The sequence below is a fragment of the Zootoca vivipara genome, chromosome 12, assembly GCF_965207765.1.
Source record: "Zootoca vivipara chromosome 12, rZooViv2.hap1.1, whole genome shotgun sequence".
In the NCBI taxonomy this organism is placed as follows: domain Eukaryota; kingdom Metazoa; phylum Chordata; class Lepidosauria; order Squamata; family Lacertidae; genus Zootoca; species Zootoca vivipara.
The window spans coordinates 33,256,773-33,272,157 of record NC_142595.1 but is presented as its reverse complement, the minus strand read 5'-3'; the positions used below and the strand labels follow the sequence as shown (position 1 = coordinate 33,272,157).

At 45.9% G+C, this 15,385-nt stretch overlaps 1 protein-coding gene across 6 annotated transcripts; it reads right to left on the bottom strand.

Annotated features, from left to right (window-relative positions):
- Positions 1-144: 144 nt before the first annotated feature.
- LOC118094911 (prostasin-like) lies at positions 145-11,605 on the bottom strand. 6 transcript variants are annotated; one of them, XM_088656316.1, is made up of 7 exons: positions 11,560-11,600; positions 9,712-10,123; positions 6,052-6,072; positions 4,513-4,675; positions 2,461-2,729; positions 1,581-1,750; positions 145-575 (listed from the first exon to the last, which is right to left on the bottom strand). In XM_088656316.1, the coding sequence occupies exons 2-7, from the start codon at positions 9,767-9,769 to the stop codon at positions 330-332; spliced, it is 927 nt and encodes a 308-aa protein (XP_088512442.1). In that variant the 5' UTR covers positions 9,770-10,123; positions 11,560-11,600; the 3' UTR covers positions 145-329. The 6 variants fall into 6 exon arrangements, with proteins under 6 accessions (XP_088512442.1, XP_034991582.1, XP_088512443.1 ...); XM_035135691.3 differs by having other exon boundaries at positions 9,712-9,974; positions 11,472-11,598; XM_088656317.1 differs by having other exon boundaries at positions 9,712-9,974; positions 11,560-11,590.
- Positions 11,606-15,385: the final 3,780 nt, after the last annotated feature.

Below are 15,385 nucleotides of genomic sequence, written 5' to 3'. Positions count from 1 at the left end.
GGACTGCATCAAAGACATTCACATAATTCAAAGAAATGAAAGTCAACATTTTTCACCCACCTCAGCTGCAGAATTGATTCACATAATTTAAACTATCTTCGGGGATTTCCCTTTTAAAACTGAGTGATTGACATTAAACACCAGCACTATCAAAGAGTTTATTTTTTCTTTAAAAAATGGGTAACACAGATGTGCCCCAATTAATTTGACGGAAGTGGGAGAAGACTCCCAGAAACTCTACCCTACTTCACACAGTCCTTTTGGATACTTCTTAACAGAGTCCAGTTAGCAGTACCATGTGGGCTGCAGGCCGGTGGAGAGATGGCACCTCAAGGGAGGGCCAGAGCAAGAGACGCAAGGAAAAGTGTCATAATGGGGGCACTGTGCCATCCAGCACGGTTGCACTCCACAAAGTTTAGGTTGGGTACATGATCGGCGATCCAGTTGGCATAGTAAGGCACTAAGGTGTAGACACCAGGGTGGTTTGGTTCGGCACAGCCCTGTCCCCAACTCACAACCCCAGCCAGGGTCCAACCTGCCTCACACCTGCAAACCAAGGGTCCTCCAGAGTCACCCTGCGGAGAGAAAGAGAGAGGGGGAGATGGCAGCTAGAATGTGACTATGGGAAGCTTCCTGAGGCCAGATTTGGGTTAATGGTTAGATAAGTTGGAGTAAGGCTCAGGTCTCACTTGCAAGCCAGACGCTTGCAAGCCCCTATAACTGAACTCCCATTCCTACTCATAGCTGTGGACAGCCTTATCCTCAAGGAATTTGTTTATTCCCCCTTTAAACCCATCCACGTTGGTGGCTGTCGCTGCAACTTGTGAGAACGAATTTCAGTTTTAACTATGCAATGCATGAAAGTCGTATTCCCTTTCATCTGCCCTGCATCCCTCAGCATTCCGCTTAATTCGATAGTCCTGGGTTCTAGTATTATGAGAGAGGCAGGGAGCCGAATTGTCTCTCTATCCTTTTTCTTTATATCAGGCATCATTTTATACACCTCTGAATCATTTCGCTGAGCAATCATTTGCTCTTGGCTCTGCCCCACCATGTTGACCTTGATCCTACCCAGTGGCGGTACAGTTTGCCACTGAAAGATTAGCTCCTTGATCCCCTAAAAAAAGCTTGCTGGTCCCAAACCCTCCAACATGCTTCTGAGTGAAATCGGGACATGCGCCTTTTGGAGCGGAGGTCCTGCATAAGTTAAGTGACTCTTCTGAGAGCATGCCCCCCCCCAAGTTCATCTTTTGGGACTGTGCTTTTGTGGGAGCCAAATTGGGACATCCCGGGAGCTCATCAAAATCTGAGATGGCTTCTGTAAATCAGGGTGTCTGGGATAGTTGACGGGTATGACTGATCCATGGACTAGGTCCAGGTCAGGAAGACATGGCTTGGGGTTCTGTAGGCACACGTCTTTTTACAGTGTATTTAGTTCCCTGTCTTTCCTCAGGATACTGTAGAGTCAGGGATAGAACATCCCTCTGAGTAAACTTACAACATTTATGAACAGTTGGTTATAAAACTAGGCCCAAGATTGGCAATGGTTTTTATGACATGTAGGATAATGAGGATCTTACATGACAGGCATCTTTCCCGCCTTCTGGGTAACCAGCACAGATCATATCATTTAGGACAGGATTCTCAGGCAGGTCTGGCGCTGGGGCACTGTTGAAGAGAGAGTTGCATGTGTCTCGGTCAATGAGGGGGACCTCCAGTTCCTGAAGTATTTGTGGGGGGTTCAAGGCCACTGCAGAAGACAAAAATTGGACAGCTGAATGAAAATGGAATAGAGGGTCTCTGGGGCTGGATCTAGACACGTCCAAAAATAGTTTCAGGAAAACACATTCTAAACTTCATAAAGGGAAATCACATTGACGAAAGACAGGACTCCACAGCGCCATCTGGTGTCACAGTGTTATAATGCATAAAAGCACTTTTTCTTTGCCAATGTAGCTGAGTTCTGGGCGCTTCGTGTGGACACTCATACTTTTAGCAGTGAGCACATTGTGGAAGAACACACCATACTTTGACACTCAGACAAATCACCGCCCCTGGTAACATGCACTGGGGAAGCCTGTTCTACTGCTTTTTAGACGTAAACAGTACTTGGGTTGGAACATAACAGCTGCGAAAGGCTGGTTTTTCAGCAGTAATTTAGTTTGGAAATCGTTTCCTGCTAATGTGGATCACGAACCCAGTTGCATACTTTCCCTCCAAAAAAAGTAGTCATTCTAAGCAAGCATGAACAACATAATATTTAGTTTGGCCCTCAAAATTTAAAACAGATTTCTTCAACTGGGTTCTCCCTAGATATTTTAGATTGCAACCCCCCCCATTGTCCCTGTCCATTGGCCATGCTGGCTAGGGATGATGGGAATTGTAGTCCAAACCATCTAGAGGGCACCATGTTGGGGAAGGCTGGTCTGCATGACAGCATGCCCTGTCGTTCTTCCTCACCTCCGTCTTTAACCTGCCCCCAGCCTGTGACCCAGCAGGTTGCGTTCATGGAGAACTGTGCAGAAGAGTCCGGCAGACAGATTGGGAGGGTGTAGTTGTTGAAATGCAGTGAGTCCTTCAACTCCGCTAAAGCGATATCCCCAGGAGAGCCATCATGTTCCTTATAGTCAGGGTGAGAAATAACCTGTTGCACAGTAGTTGTCACAAGGTTGGAAGAGGGGTTTGAGAGCTTATGGGCCCCCAGCAGGACTTCATACTGTTCGAAACCCCTGGAAGAGAGAAAACAAGAGTGAAAAGCAAGTGAATCAGGGAGGTTTTGGTTTCTGCGCAACCTCAGATCCTGTCTTGCTGAGACTGCAAGCAAGACTGCTTCCTTTGAGTGGCTATGCTTTGTTGACCATGGCACATCTTTAAAGATGCCTCTGTTCATAACATTCACCTCTGCTTTCCACTATTCCCTGTCATAGGCTTTGTGGCATATACACTGTGAAAGAACGGCTCTATCATTGGGCAGAGGGAGGTGGCCACCTTGGGCAAAAGGTGCAATGGCAGCAGCTGTTCTTCCGGAGTCTGTCAGGTGTTGGGTGGACACAGCTGTGTGCAGCATGTAGCTTGCCTCAGACCCTTAAGCTACCAGTAACCTGCTTCCCTTAGGTGTGGTGGAGGAAGCTGCCTCACTGCCAGTGTTATCAGAAGATTCAGCTGCCTAAGTCACTTGGGTACATAGCCTGGAGAGGAAAAATATTGTTGGGCCCACCATGACACCATGGTTCCCCTCATGGAACAGCAGGTTTTTGGTTCTCAAAAGTGCCATCGTTTTTGCAACTGGTCTCCTAAAGACCTCCCTCCCTCCTTCCATACATGAGGATTTGGTATAGGCTTGTAAAGAACTTATCCCTCCCACCCCATGTGCAATCTGAAGGATTCAGCTTCTGAGAAGATCTCTGGAAATAGTTACGAGTATGGTGCGATGAAATCCTTTTCTTTCGTCTTTTCCACTTCAACCTCTATATCACTTAAAGAGCTACTAGGGAATCCTGAGGTAAAACTAACCTCCCTCTCTCCCTTTCGCTTTGCTGTAAACCCTTCTACCCCGTGGGCTTGATAGGAATGAGTTTTTTCTTCCAGCAAACGCGGCCTGGTATCATTTGCACTTTTTGGACTATTTACGAGACTTTGCCTTTTGTCCACAGTAAAGGGGCTCACTCTCCCTGAACTTCCCCCACTGCAAAAGATTACCTCTCCACTGAGGCAACACTCTGACACTTTAGGTTTGTGCTCCTATTCACCCCCCCCCCTCAGTGAGACTCAAAGACACAAACTATCCATTCTTCTCTTGTTGGAAGTTTTGTCCTTTGCGGTGTCTCCACTTAAACAAGTGCTGATACCTTGCTGGAAAATAATACAGATGACTCTTTACTTGGCACTTAAACAATGAATATTTATTTCCTTCTAGTCATAACGAATACTTGATGGTTTCATGTGTACAAGCTTGGTTTTTGTTATTTCCCCTTTGTCAAGCATTCAATGTCTATATCTTTTCCAACCTTTACCTAAACCTATCCTCACTATAAGACCTTCTTCTTTTTCTATTAACCACACATGCTCCCGTTCCCCAAAACCCTCTACTAACTGACAAACGGCTCCTCCTCCCTTTTAAACACGAGCATTCCTTCCCTAATAGAATGTTCAGCCAGCCAGCCTTGAGCGTGGAGTTAACCCTTGACAGGTCAGGTAAAACCAAAAACAACAACCCTTGACAGGTCAGGTAAAACCAAAAACAACAACATCACAAATAGTGTTAGCCCATTATATATGGCCAGAAAAGAAATGAAAGCACTGAGGAAGTAATGAAAAGGGGAGGAACAGAAAGTAACAACTGATCCTTCCCACACCACTTTGGGGGAAAACAAAAACCACCTTTGGTGTTATTGAGACAAAGGGAACAAGTATCTGTCTGGTAGGCGCAGAACATTCGCCTGGCCTTACAGCTGCCTCTGGGACAAAGCTGCATAATGGCTCCCCAGCGACATGCAGGTATTGGATACTCACTTAGTGAAGCAGTGAGCTGCAGACACCACCCACTTCTCGTTGATGAGGGAGCCTCCACATACAGGCTTGGTGCCCTCCATAAAGCTGACTTGCCATGGCCATGCGCCCTCGGGGGCTGCATCCCCTCCCACAATACGTGGAGATAACACAGGCTGTCCACAGACTGTGAAAAAGAGAGAAGAAAGGAAGGTAGACTGTAGTGATCACAAAAACAGAATTCTTACAAGGCAAGATGTGAAATGAAGCGTCTAAATTTGCCGTGGCAAATTTATTTGTATAATAATTTCTAAGTAACTTTTCCAATGACTGATCCTTTTGGGTTTTGAGGAATATTTTCCCCCTGGCAAGTAAATACTTAAAATTTATAGTGCGGTCTTATGTATGTCCTATCCAGAAGTAAGTCCCCCAGGAGTAATTTGGTACTTACTCCTAGGTATGAAAGGATTGCAGCCTTATGATCTTGTTTCCCCCCAAAAACACAATCCCATGTACGTCATCTTGCAACGTTGAATGTATGAAACACATTTTATTACATTGTCATCTGTATAAACAGGTTAGACAGCATATAATCAAACCAATACTAGCAGAACAACCCGGAATTGCTGACTCTTTTCATGTCAAGGTTCTCCTTGAGGATAAGATTGATACTACCGTATTACACGGGCGGTAGCAAAATTCCCAGGATCTATTTAGGGGATACCCCAATCCCTTGGAGTAGGGCACCCCCCATCCAATAGACTAAGGATCCAACCCAATGCCATATCTGCCACCAAGTTGTGACAATTGCTATGAGGTTGGCTAATTCCCTGAAAGGCCCAATTAGTCTGAAGGCAAATTCATCCCTGGTCCCGAATATGGCAACCAAAGGGTGGGTGGGAGAAGCTGCCCATGACTGAGGCTGGGGCCTAAGTGCAACAGGCTTTTATGGCCAGGGAGTGAACCAGAGGGAAGAAGTTTCCCCTCTGGTCTGCTCCCTACCAATGCCCCCAAGGTTGCCTGTGATTGCCTGCAAGTGTGGGTGAGCCCCACCGCTCAGTGTGGCTGATGGAGGAGGAAGTGACATCCTCTCCAGGCCATGTTGAAGCCAGAAGGCTGCCACAAACTGCCTCGACTGCACCAGATTGCACCACTCATTTCCAACTGGTGGGTAAGCAGTCTTTCTGGGAAAATGCAGTTATGTCTATGAGACACCTTGTTTGCTTTGGCTGTCTACTTGTAGTGGTCTACAGTAGATTCAGTACAACATGGGTATATTGCATCTACAGCAGCCTCACACAACATGTGGTCCTCCAGATGTTTTTGGACCGTGACTTCTATCATCTTTGACCATTGGCCAGGCTGGCTGAGGCTGATGGGAACTGGAATCTAACAACGTCTAAGTGACACGAGGTTGTGATAGGCTGGGATCAGAAATTGGCTGTTAGGTTTGTATCAGCACTATAATTCTGAGAGAGCTTATTTTTGTTTAACCATTCACTCTCCCTCTGGCCTGTGAAATTCCTGTACACGTACAGAAATAGTTTCCAATATATTACATACCTGCTTCGGAGCTAGCAGCATCTGGGGGGGGGAAAGAGAGAAAATACATTTCAAATAAGAGACAATGCACAAATATAAGTTTGTAGGTAAGAGCAGAAGGAAGACTCTGCCCAATTTTGTTAGAAAATTAATACTCCTGACTTCATGCAGCACATAGTTAAACTACAGGATTTGCTTCCCCGGGAGGCAGCGATGGCCACTAACTTGGACTATATCTGTGATTAATGCATGTCATCTCAGGTGTATTTGCCTATTAGTCAGAGTTACTTGTCCAGTGAATTGCTGAACTTATTTAGAGCAACAGAGTATTGCAACTTTGTACTTGTATGTACCTGTACCTGTATATACTGGTATCTATATCTGCAAAAGCCTACAAGCTGTATATATCTACAGCCAGAACTTATTGAGCCTTGTCATCTGCAGGAGTAAACTATCTAAAACTTTCTCTTGATTCTGTGCAGTGACTGGTACTGGGAACAAGTTTTACTGTGGAGGTTTCTCACCTCAGACTCCCAACAGGTTTGCCACAAAAGAGGGTAAGTTTTGCAAGCATATGTACACACCATAATTTGCATTACAAGATTGAGAAACCCAGCCTATGCATTCCATTAAATGACACACATGAAATATAACTGGAAGATATCTCTTTGTTCTAAAGGTCAGAACATTATTACAGTGGTTCCTCATTAAGAGATAGTAGAATGCTGGAAGGTCTTCAGTTAAAGTTAAACATTAAAACAGCAAGCCGTGGGCACTTGTTCACATTCACTACTTAGTGGTCCTGAGCAAAGGGCTCTACAGGACCAATATTTGTATGAATGAAAGTGAAAGCATGTCTGGCTATCTCAAGGAGCCAAAACAAAAAGAGCTTGGGAGAAATTAAGAGAGGAGAAGCAAGTTGGGGTGAAGATGTGCAGCCATGGGTGTCTGGGTGTGGGGTTAGTTACTCCTTGATGAACCATACCACCCAGCTTCCATTTTTTAAAAATTCAATTTTTAACCAACACCCACATCTAAATATTTTTGTGCTAATGCTCTAGATCAGGCATCCCCAAACTTCGGCCCTCCAGATGTTTTGGACTACAATTCCCATCATCCATGACCACTGGTCTTGTTAGCTAGGGATCATGGGAATTGTAGGCCAAAACATCTGGAAGGCCACAGTTTGGGGATGCCTGCTCTAGATCTTCCATAAATGTCAGATATGGGCAGGGTGACTATAAAAGAATGGTGATGATGTCATGCGGACATGGTGTAAACACAGAAATGAAACTGTTTGGGAAATGGTATAGGAGGTTCATCTGGAAACACTCCAGGTTTTGCACTTTGGAGGATGTGTTTTCCTTCCTTGTCAAAGGAACAAGTTGATGTGTGCATAAGAGGAAAATTGTCACGATGACCCTGCCCATCCCAGGTAGTAGAAGTTGGAGGGCCAGGGAGGTGGCACTTATCTGACTGCCCATCAACAATGTCACTGCCATGTACTGGGTGGGTGGGTAAGGCAGTGATGGGCAACCTTTTGAGCTTGGTGTGTCAAAATTCGCCCCAAAACCGAGCATAACTCGGGTGGTGTGTCACTTCGAGAGAAAAAAATCAAAATTTTGTGATATTTATAGTTTAAATAACAAAAATGTATAATTGTAATATATAACTGTATTTAATAAACCAAAAACTAATTATTTAACCAATCAAACAAAAAAACCCTTATTTATCACAAAGTGCCCAGAGTTGTTGAGCTTTTTGGGGGGAGCTGCTGACCCCCAAGTTTTGGAGGTTTTTTTTTGGGTGCAAAAGTTGCTTTGCTTTTTTTGGGGGGGATGCCCCAATGCTGCTGCACTTTTTGGGGTGGAAAGAGAACAGAAATAAATGACGAATAATACCTTCACTGGAACTAACACGCAGCACTGACATAGTCTACCAAAGCGCGAGGAACAAAAGCACAGATAGGGTTAAAAAACCAATCTCTGGCTACCAGCAACAACAACAACAACAAAGGATCTGGGTTTTAACAGCGGAGACAAGCTGTAGCGTGAGGAGCAGCGGGAGAACAAATGGGGGGGGGGGGAAACAAGAACAACAGCGCGGATGGGCTGATGGGGTGTGTGCCAGCAGTGAGGGCTCTGTGTGTCACGTCTGACACGCATGTCATAGGTTCACCATCACTGGGGTAAGGCAACACAGTTGACAGGACACCAGCTAAATGCTTCTGCTCTGCCTCTGTGTCTGGTATTGCCAAGGGCATGGCTTGAAAAAGGCACAGAATACAGAAAATTGCTGAAGCTAAGCTGGACTGTGTGGGGTCAGTGCTTGGATGGGAGACCACCGGTTAACCCTGCTCGTGTGATCCTCAGTTCCATGGCTAATGGGAAGGAAAATTAATAGCTAAATAATCCTGAAAATAGAAGTGCATTCCACATCCTCCTCTTTTAATTTATCAGAGACATAAATATGTTAATAAACAGACTAAGACAATGCAGAAATTATACCCCCCCAATTGCTGAGATGACTGAAAACAATATGATTTTAAGCAAGGGCTGCATTCACAAGGTAGTTTGTTCCATTTTCCTGATGTTTTCCTAACTATTAACATCGATCACATCTGAGCTTTCACATGGTGTAAAAGCCATTTCCAGAAAAACAATGGAATATAGCACATGTTTAGTGCTCATTTCTGGGTTATTTGATTCCAGAAAAATAATAATCTGTTTGTAGCCTCCTTAACCCAGGAAGTCACAGACGTAAATTGGGGCAGTATATCAGCATACAGTGATGCCCTGCTGTTTTTGTGGAAGAATACTGGGGGAATAGAAGCACCCATGCGCAGAAGGGGTGGGGGAGTAGAAGCGCTGCCTGATGACATTGCTTGTTGTGTTGTACACACCAACTGGTGTGAATGCAATTGGGCAAAACATGCCGGTCTACTAGTCAAAAAGCCACAGTTCAGTGGGAAAGGAACATTAGGAAACAGGACAGAATCTCTAGCATTATAAAAAAACAGGAAAACTAATGCAATATCCCCCAGGTTTGAATGCACCCAAGGTCTCATCACATTTTGGAGTGAAGAAGACAGACATAGATCCTCAGTGCCTCGAAATGGCTTTTGAAAACAGATTCTTTGTCCTGAAAACAAATGTTTGAGAATACAGCGAATGCATGCCAAAATCTCCTTTACCACATATGCTGTCCACATCTCTTCACCCTTTGTTTTCAGAGTGCATCTGAGAATGTGCAGAGTGTCTCAAACTGAACCAGCTCCCCATAAAGGAGAAGGCTGAATATATGACTCTCCAGTGGTCTCATTTTCTTTTACATATCAGATATGGTAATGGGGGAAGAGGTCTCTGCCTACAAATCAAACAGCTAAAGCACCCCCTGAGCTGTAGCTTACCCTTTACAGAGCACCTTTAACAACTACAGTTCCCAGGATTCGTGTGTGTGTGTGTGCGCGCGTGCGGGTGCACTTTAACTGCGTGGTTTGTACACAGCCTGCATTCACCCTTGACTTGCCACAAACCCTGTATCTTTGTTTCACCTGTGTCACCGATTACTCAAAGACTCCCTTCTACACCGTCCTCTATTATACTACTCTTAAAGATGCAGGAAACTTAAGAGACTGACTCCCACATTCATTCCCTCCCCCCCCATCTTCCCATCAATCACCTTTCAGCACAATCAGTTGCAGCAGCCCCAGCAGCAGCGAGGAGGGCACAACTGCCATCGGCTCCCCCCTTTGTCTGCTTGCTTCAGTGGTCCTTCTTTTGCCGTGTCCTCGAGATACTGTAGTTCTGCTCCAACCAGTTCCTGGTGAAAGCTGTTTTGCTTCAGTCTCGGTCACCTGTGCTATACAATTTCATGTCCAAAGGTGAAAGGGCAGGGCTGGAAGCATTTCCTCTTCCCTGAGCTCACAGGAGTCTCCCTGAGTTCTGGGGGTGGAGATGCAACTTAGAAGCCCGTCTTCCCTGAATCCTTCCTCTCGGCCGCTCAGTAAAACTCCTGGCTCTCTCCCAATTACCTGAGATCTCCCAGCTCCCCAGTCCTAGTGCCGGTGTGGCCGAGCTTTGTGGCCGAGCTCCTGCGCGGCAAACATTCCACAGTGAGATGTTGTGATTGGGCACAGCCGTCCGCTGTTGAAACTCTACCCCCCCTGCGATGCCGGCAGGTACAAGGATGTTCTGGTGCAGGGGGGCACCCTCCCTCCCCGCCCTCCATGCCTCCTGCACAATTGACGGCCTCACACATTTGGTTCGATGCCCAAACAGAGCTCAAGTTCTCATTCCCATTATTCTGCAGCAGACGCAGCAGGCAAAATAGCTGTCTGTGTACAGCAAACAGGTATGAGGTAGAGAGAAAATATGCACCCCCCCTGCGTCCTCCTAACTTCCCCTGAAGGGGGAGATGTGCAATGAAAAAGAATGACAAGGCTCACAATTCACTTTAAGGCTGTGTACACACACACACACACACACACACACACACACACACACACACACACACACACACACAATATTTAAAGCACATTAAAACACATTTCCCACCTCCAAGGGTTCTGGAAACTCACAGAGCTACAATTCCCAGAATGCTTCCCAACTCCAGTTCCCAGGAGTCTTAGCAGTTGTGGTGGGATGTGCTTTAAAAGTACAGTCATACCTCGGTTTAAGTACGCATCGGTTTGAGTACTTTCAGTTTAAGTACTCCGCAGACCTGTCTGGAACGGATTAATCCACTTTCCATTACTTTCAATGGGAAAGTTCGCTTCAGGTTAAGTACAGACTTCCGGAACCAATTGTGTACTTAAACTGAGGTACCACTGTACAATAGTATCATCTCCTGGAGCCAAAAACTGGGGCAAAACAATGATTTCCCAGAACAAAGGGTTTGTTCCCGTTGCAGCTTATAGGAGCCCTGTCACTTTAACTGCTAGATACTCCTTCCCTCCCATAGCTGAAGCATAATTCAGGCTCCTTCCCTTTATGAGCTAACCATTAAAAAGCCATACATTTCTGCCTGCCTGTTTTGTAGTCTTGTTCCTGGCTGCATTAGCAGGTAAGTGGTTTAATATTCAATCCATAGACGGCGTTTCTAACCTTCATGGAGAGAAACGTCTGAGATCATTGCTTAAATAGAAGGAAGTTAATTTCAGAATAAGCACATGGCTTAAATAGAGGTCTGATGATGTTCCTTCAACCGCCCTCCTTCCCTCTGAGGGAAGGGCCTTAGCTCAGGGGTAGAGCATCTGCTGTGAATGCAGAATGTTGCAGGTTCAATCCCTGGCGTCTCCAGGTAGGGCTGGGAGAGATCTCTTGCCTGAACTCCTGGAGAGCCACTGCCAGTCAGTATTGAGCTTGATGGACCAAAAGTCTGACTCAGTATAAAACAGTTTCCTGTATGTTCCTGCAATTCCCCCCTTAAATGCTACTGACCTCTCCTCAATGCTGCCGCCTCCCCTCTCCAGGAAGACAAGCGTTCTCCATTAGCTGCAGCACCCTACCTGGCTCTTTCTGGACTCACCTCCCTGGAAAGACTGTATACCATGAGGGTTGTTGATTTTGAAGAGAAGGAGGAAAACACACACACGCCACACATTCTATAAATATTCAATCTCATTCTTTCCGTACAATTACACCACACCTTAATCACTTCAAATAAGGACATTTGCTTCCTGGTTCGAACAAAGAGATGCCATCATTCATTTTTGTTTTTCATTTTGAACTGACTGCCAAGAGTTTGACTCAGCATGTGCAGAGTGCCTTTGACATGCACAAAGCTGCCACGTGTAGTGAAGTCAGGCTGTCAGTCTATCTGGCTAAGAGTGAGTATTTCTCCAAGGTCTTGACTCTCAGATTCACACAATTGTTGGCTGTGTGAATGCAGAGGATGTCCCTACCATTAGATGGATTGAGGTGGCTTCCTTGGGTGGCAGATGCCTGGCGTAGGGCAGTGGTGGTAGTTCTCCTGCCTTTCCTCCTGGCCCTCTAGCCATTCTCCTCTATTGGAGGACATAGCTGCGTGTGCCACACAACCAGCTCTCTGCCCCTTAGGCTATCATGCTGCTCTGAAGTGAGATGGAGGACTCTCCTGCCCCCAGGGCTGAAGACCCAACTTCCAGCCCAGTCAGCTGGAATGAAGGGGGCTGCCATTTTGTTCTTTGCTTCAGGCGACATTCACACTATACACTGAAAACACTATTGCACTGCTTTAACAGTCATGGCTTCTCTCAAAGAACTCTAGTGTGTTAAGAGCGTTGTTGAGAGACCCTTTCATAGAGCTATAATTTCCAGAATGGTTTAACTATCAACCCCTCTTCTCGGGGAACTCTGCCTCCCAGTTGTTCTTTCCAAGGCCACCCTCTTTTCATGGAGTTCCAAGTTTTATTGAAGGATGTTCTTCAGTTCCTATTGCCTGAGGAGACAATTGCACTTGTTCTATTTTAATCTTTTAATTAAAGGGCAATTTTCAGGGGATCAATTTGGTTTAGCAGCAACATAAGAAAGCTGAACACTGCGCTGTATTATTAGTGCGTGTTCAGACCCAGAGACCTCCCCCCTAAATAAATTAACACTTGACTCAAATTTTAGTTTGGTTTTGGCAGAATTTAGGCCACAACTTTATTGATTACAGAAAGTGAGTGGTTGCATAGGCTCTGGTTCGACTAGCTCCCTGCACCCTTGCAGGTAGCGCTGACCCTGGGCACCAGCATAGGTCAGCCAAGGGTGAACACCTGGATAGGCAGAAAGCCAGGAACAGGCTATGTCCACCACCCAGATGTTCCCTGGACTCAGGCATGGGCACAACCCCCTCACGGGTTGACCAAACCATTTGAGTCCCTGGATTCCTTTAACGGAATACCTTTCACATAGGGCTGGTGAGAGTGTTCTCCCATCCCTATCACCTGAATCAGTGCCACTCCACGACCTTACAAGTTGTGACGATTTGCTATGTGGCAGGCGAAACCCAAATGACAACAGCCAATCAGCCAAGTGGAGAAAATTCCTGCCGTGCTCCTGTCCCAACGACAGATGACACATGACAGCATAGCAAGGTCAAGCGCAACAAAGCCCTAAAAGTAGGGAGAGGTGGGCAGGTGTTCCAAATGCACACACCGAAAGAGGAAGCTCTGGGTCACATGCATGGGTATATATAGGTCCCTCGATCCGTTTGGACTGCGCCCCATTGGCCAGATTGAACCCAACCTCGAGGGATCTACTAATCGGGTCTTGTGCCTCCTTGATCCTTTTCCATCCTGGCTGATAAAAGCAAGCCAGGAAGGGCTATTTGGGGTGGTGAATGCTTCCCTCTGTAGGAACAGAATGCTAAACTGAAGGCGGCCTGTTTAGGGAAGTTTTTAATGTTTGATGCTGTATTGCAGGGGTGGCCAACTCCCAAGAGACTGTGATCTACTTTCAGAATTAAAATCTGGCAGTGATCTACCCCCATTTTTTGGGGTTCGGCTCAAAGTTGTTGAGCTTTTTTAGGGAGAAGGAAAGAGGGGTGACCAGATTTGGTAACCTTTTTTGGGGGAGCACTGCCCAAATACTTTTCTTACGGGGGACAACAGAAACTTTTAGAGATTTCTTGCGAGAGAATTGCATAAAAGCACTCACAAAACTGTACGCCGCACAAACTCCTTCACCCACTCCATTAACCTACCTATCAAGATTTCTTAAAAAATACATGCCTTCATCCATTGTTAGTGTGACACCTGCATCACCATTTTGGAATCCTTAAGGTGCTCATCTGTCATGTTTGAACGTTGCTCTCTCTCTCTCTCTCTCTCTCTCTCTCTCTCTCTCTCTCTCTCTCTCTCTCTCTCTCTCTCTTTCTCCCCCACCCCCTCAGCTAGGGCCACCCATGCACCTCTCTCTCTCTTTCTCCCCCACCCCCTCAGCTAGGGGCACCCATCCACCTCCCTCTCTCTCTTTCTCCCCCCACCCCCTCAGCTAGGGGCACCCACCCACCCACCCATGCACCCCCCCCTCTCTCTGGCTCCCAGTGGCTCAAAGAGACAGGGACAGGGGGGAAATCCCTCTGTGAGTCGCGGCTCCCGCTTTCCTCCCACGCACGCAAACTCACACACACACCTCCCTCTCTGCCGGCATGAGGGAGGAGGAGCCGGGGAGCTCTAGGCAGGCAAGAGGGACAGGGAGCAATCCAGCCATTCTGTGCAACACACTAACACAGTCACACACATACTGGTAAGCTCAGTATTGCATAGCTGCCAAGTTATCCCTTTTTAAAAGGGATTTTCCATTATGCTGAATAGGCTTCCTCGCGAGAAAAGGGAAAACTTGGCAGCTATGGTATTGGGAAGAGGGAAGGAGCTCTCCCTGCAATTGCTCATGTTTATTGAGCTTTTTTGTGGGGGAGAGACAAGAGTTCTTGAGGTTTTTTTTTTAGGGGGAGAGCTCTTTCTTTTCTTTTAGGTTGGCGATCACTAAGGAACCCACAATCTACCCGCGATCTACCAGAAGTGTCCTGGGGATCTACCGGTAGATCCCGATCTACCTGTTGGCCATGCCTGCTGTATTGTTTTTAATATTCAGTTGAGCCACCCAGAGTGGCTGGGGTATAAATAATAATAATAATAATAATAATAATAATAATAATAATAATAATACCAGTGTATGGTTTAAATCTTTAGTATTTCCAGCATTTACTGGCGAGGTAGTTCTAGTGATTCTGTTAGCTTCTGCCCCTTCCCACAACATCTGGGCCAATGGTCTAACTCAGTACAGTGGTATCTTGGTACTTGAACGGCTTAGCTCCTGAACAAATTGGCTCCCGAATGCCACAAACCCGGAAGTGAGTGTTCCAGTTTGCAAACGTTTTCCGGAAGCCGAATGTCCAATATGGCTTCCATGGCTTCCGATTGAGTGCAGGAAGCTCCTGCAGCCAGTCAGAAGCCGCGCCTTGGTTTTCGAATGGTTTTGGGAGTCAAACAGACTCCCAGAATGGATAAAGTTCAAGAACCAAGGAACCACTGTATATGCATACATGCAGGATGCAGAAAGAAGAGGAAAAAGCTGAGCAATGCATAAAGAAATGGAGGTAGTTGAAGCAGACAGAGATAGTACATAAAAGCATTCTCTCTTTGTGTATACACAAAAATATTAAAAGAGAAAGAAGAACACAAACAACGCTGACACAAAAACCCACACATACATTAAGCAAAATAGAAATATTGTCTCCCCCCACCCCCTTTTTTCTTCCTAATGTAACCCTAATGTCTCAGCAAATGAAACTGATCTATGGAAAATGTAACTTGAAAAAAGAGACATTGTGCATACCTTTGTAAACCAAGAAAACTTTAATAAAAATATTTTTAAAAGAGAGAAAA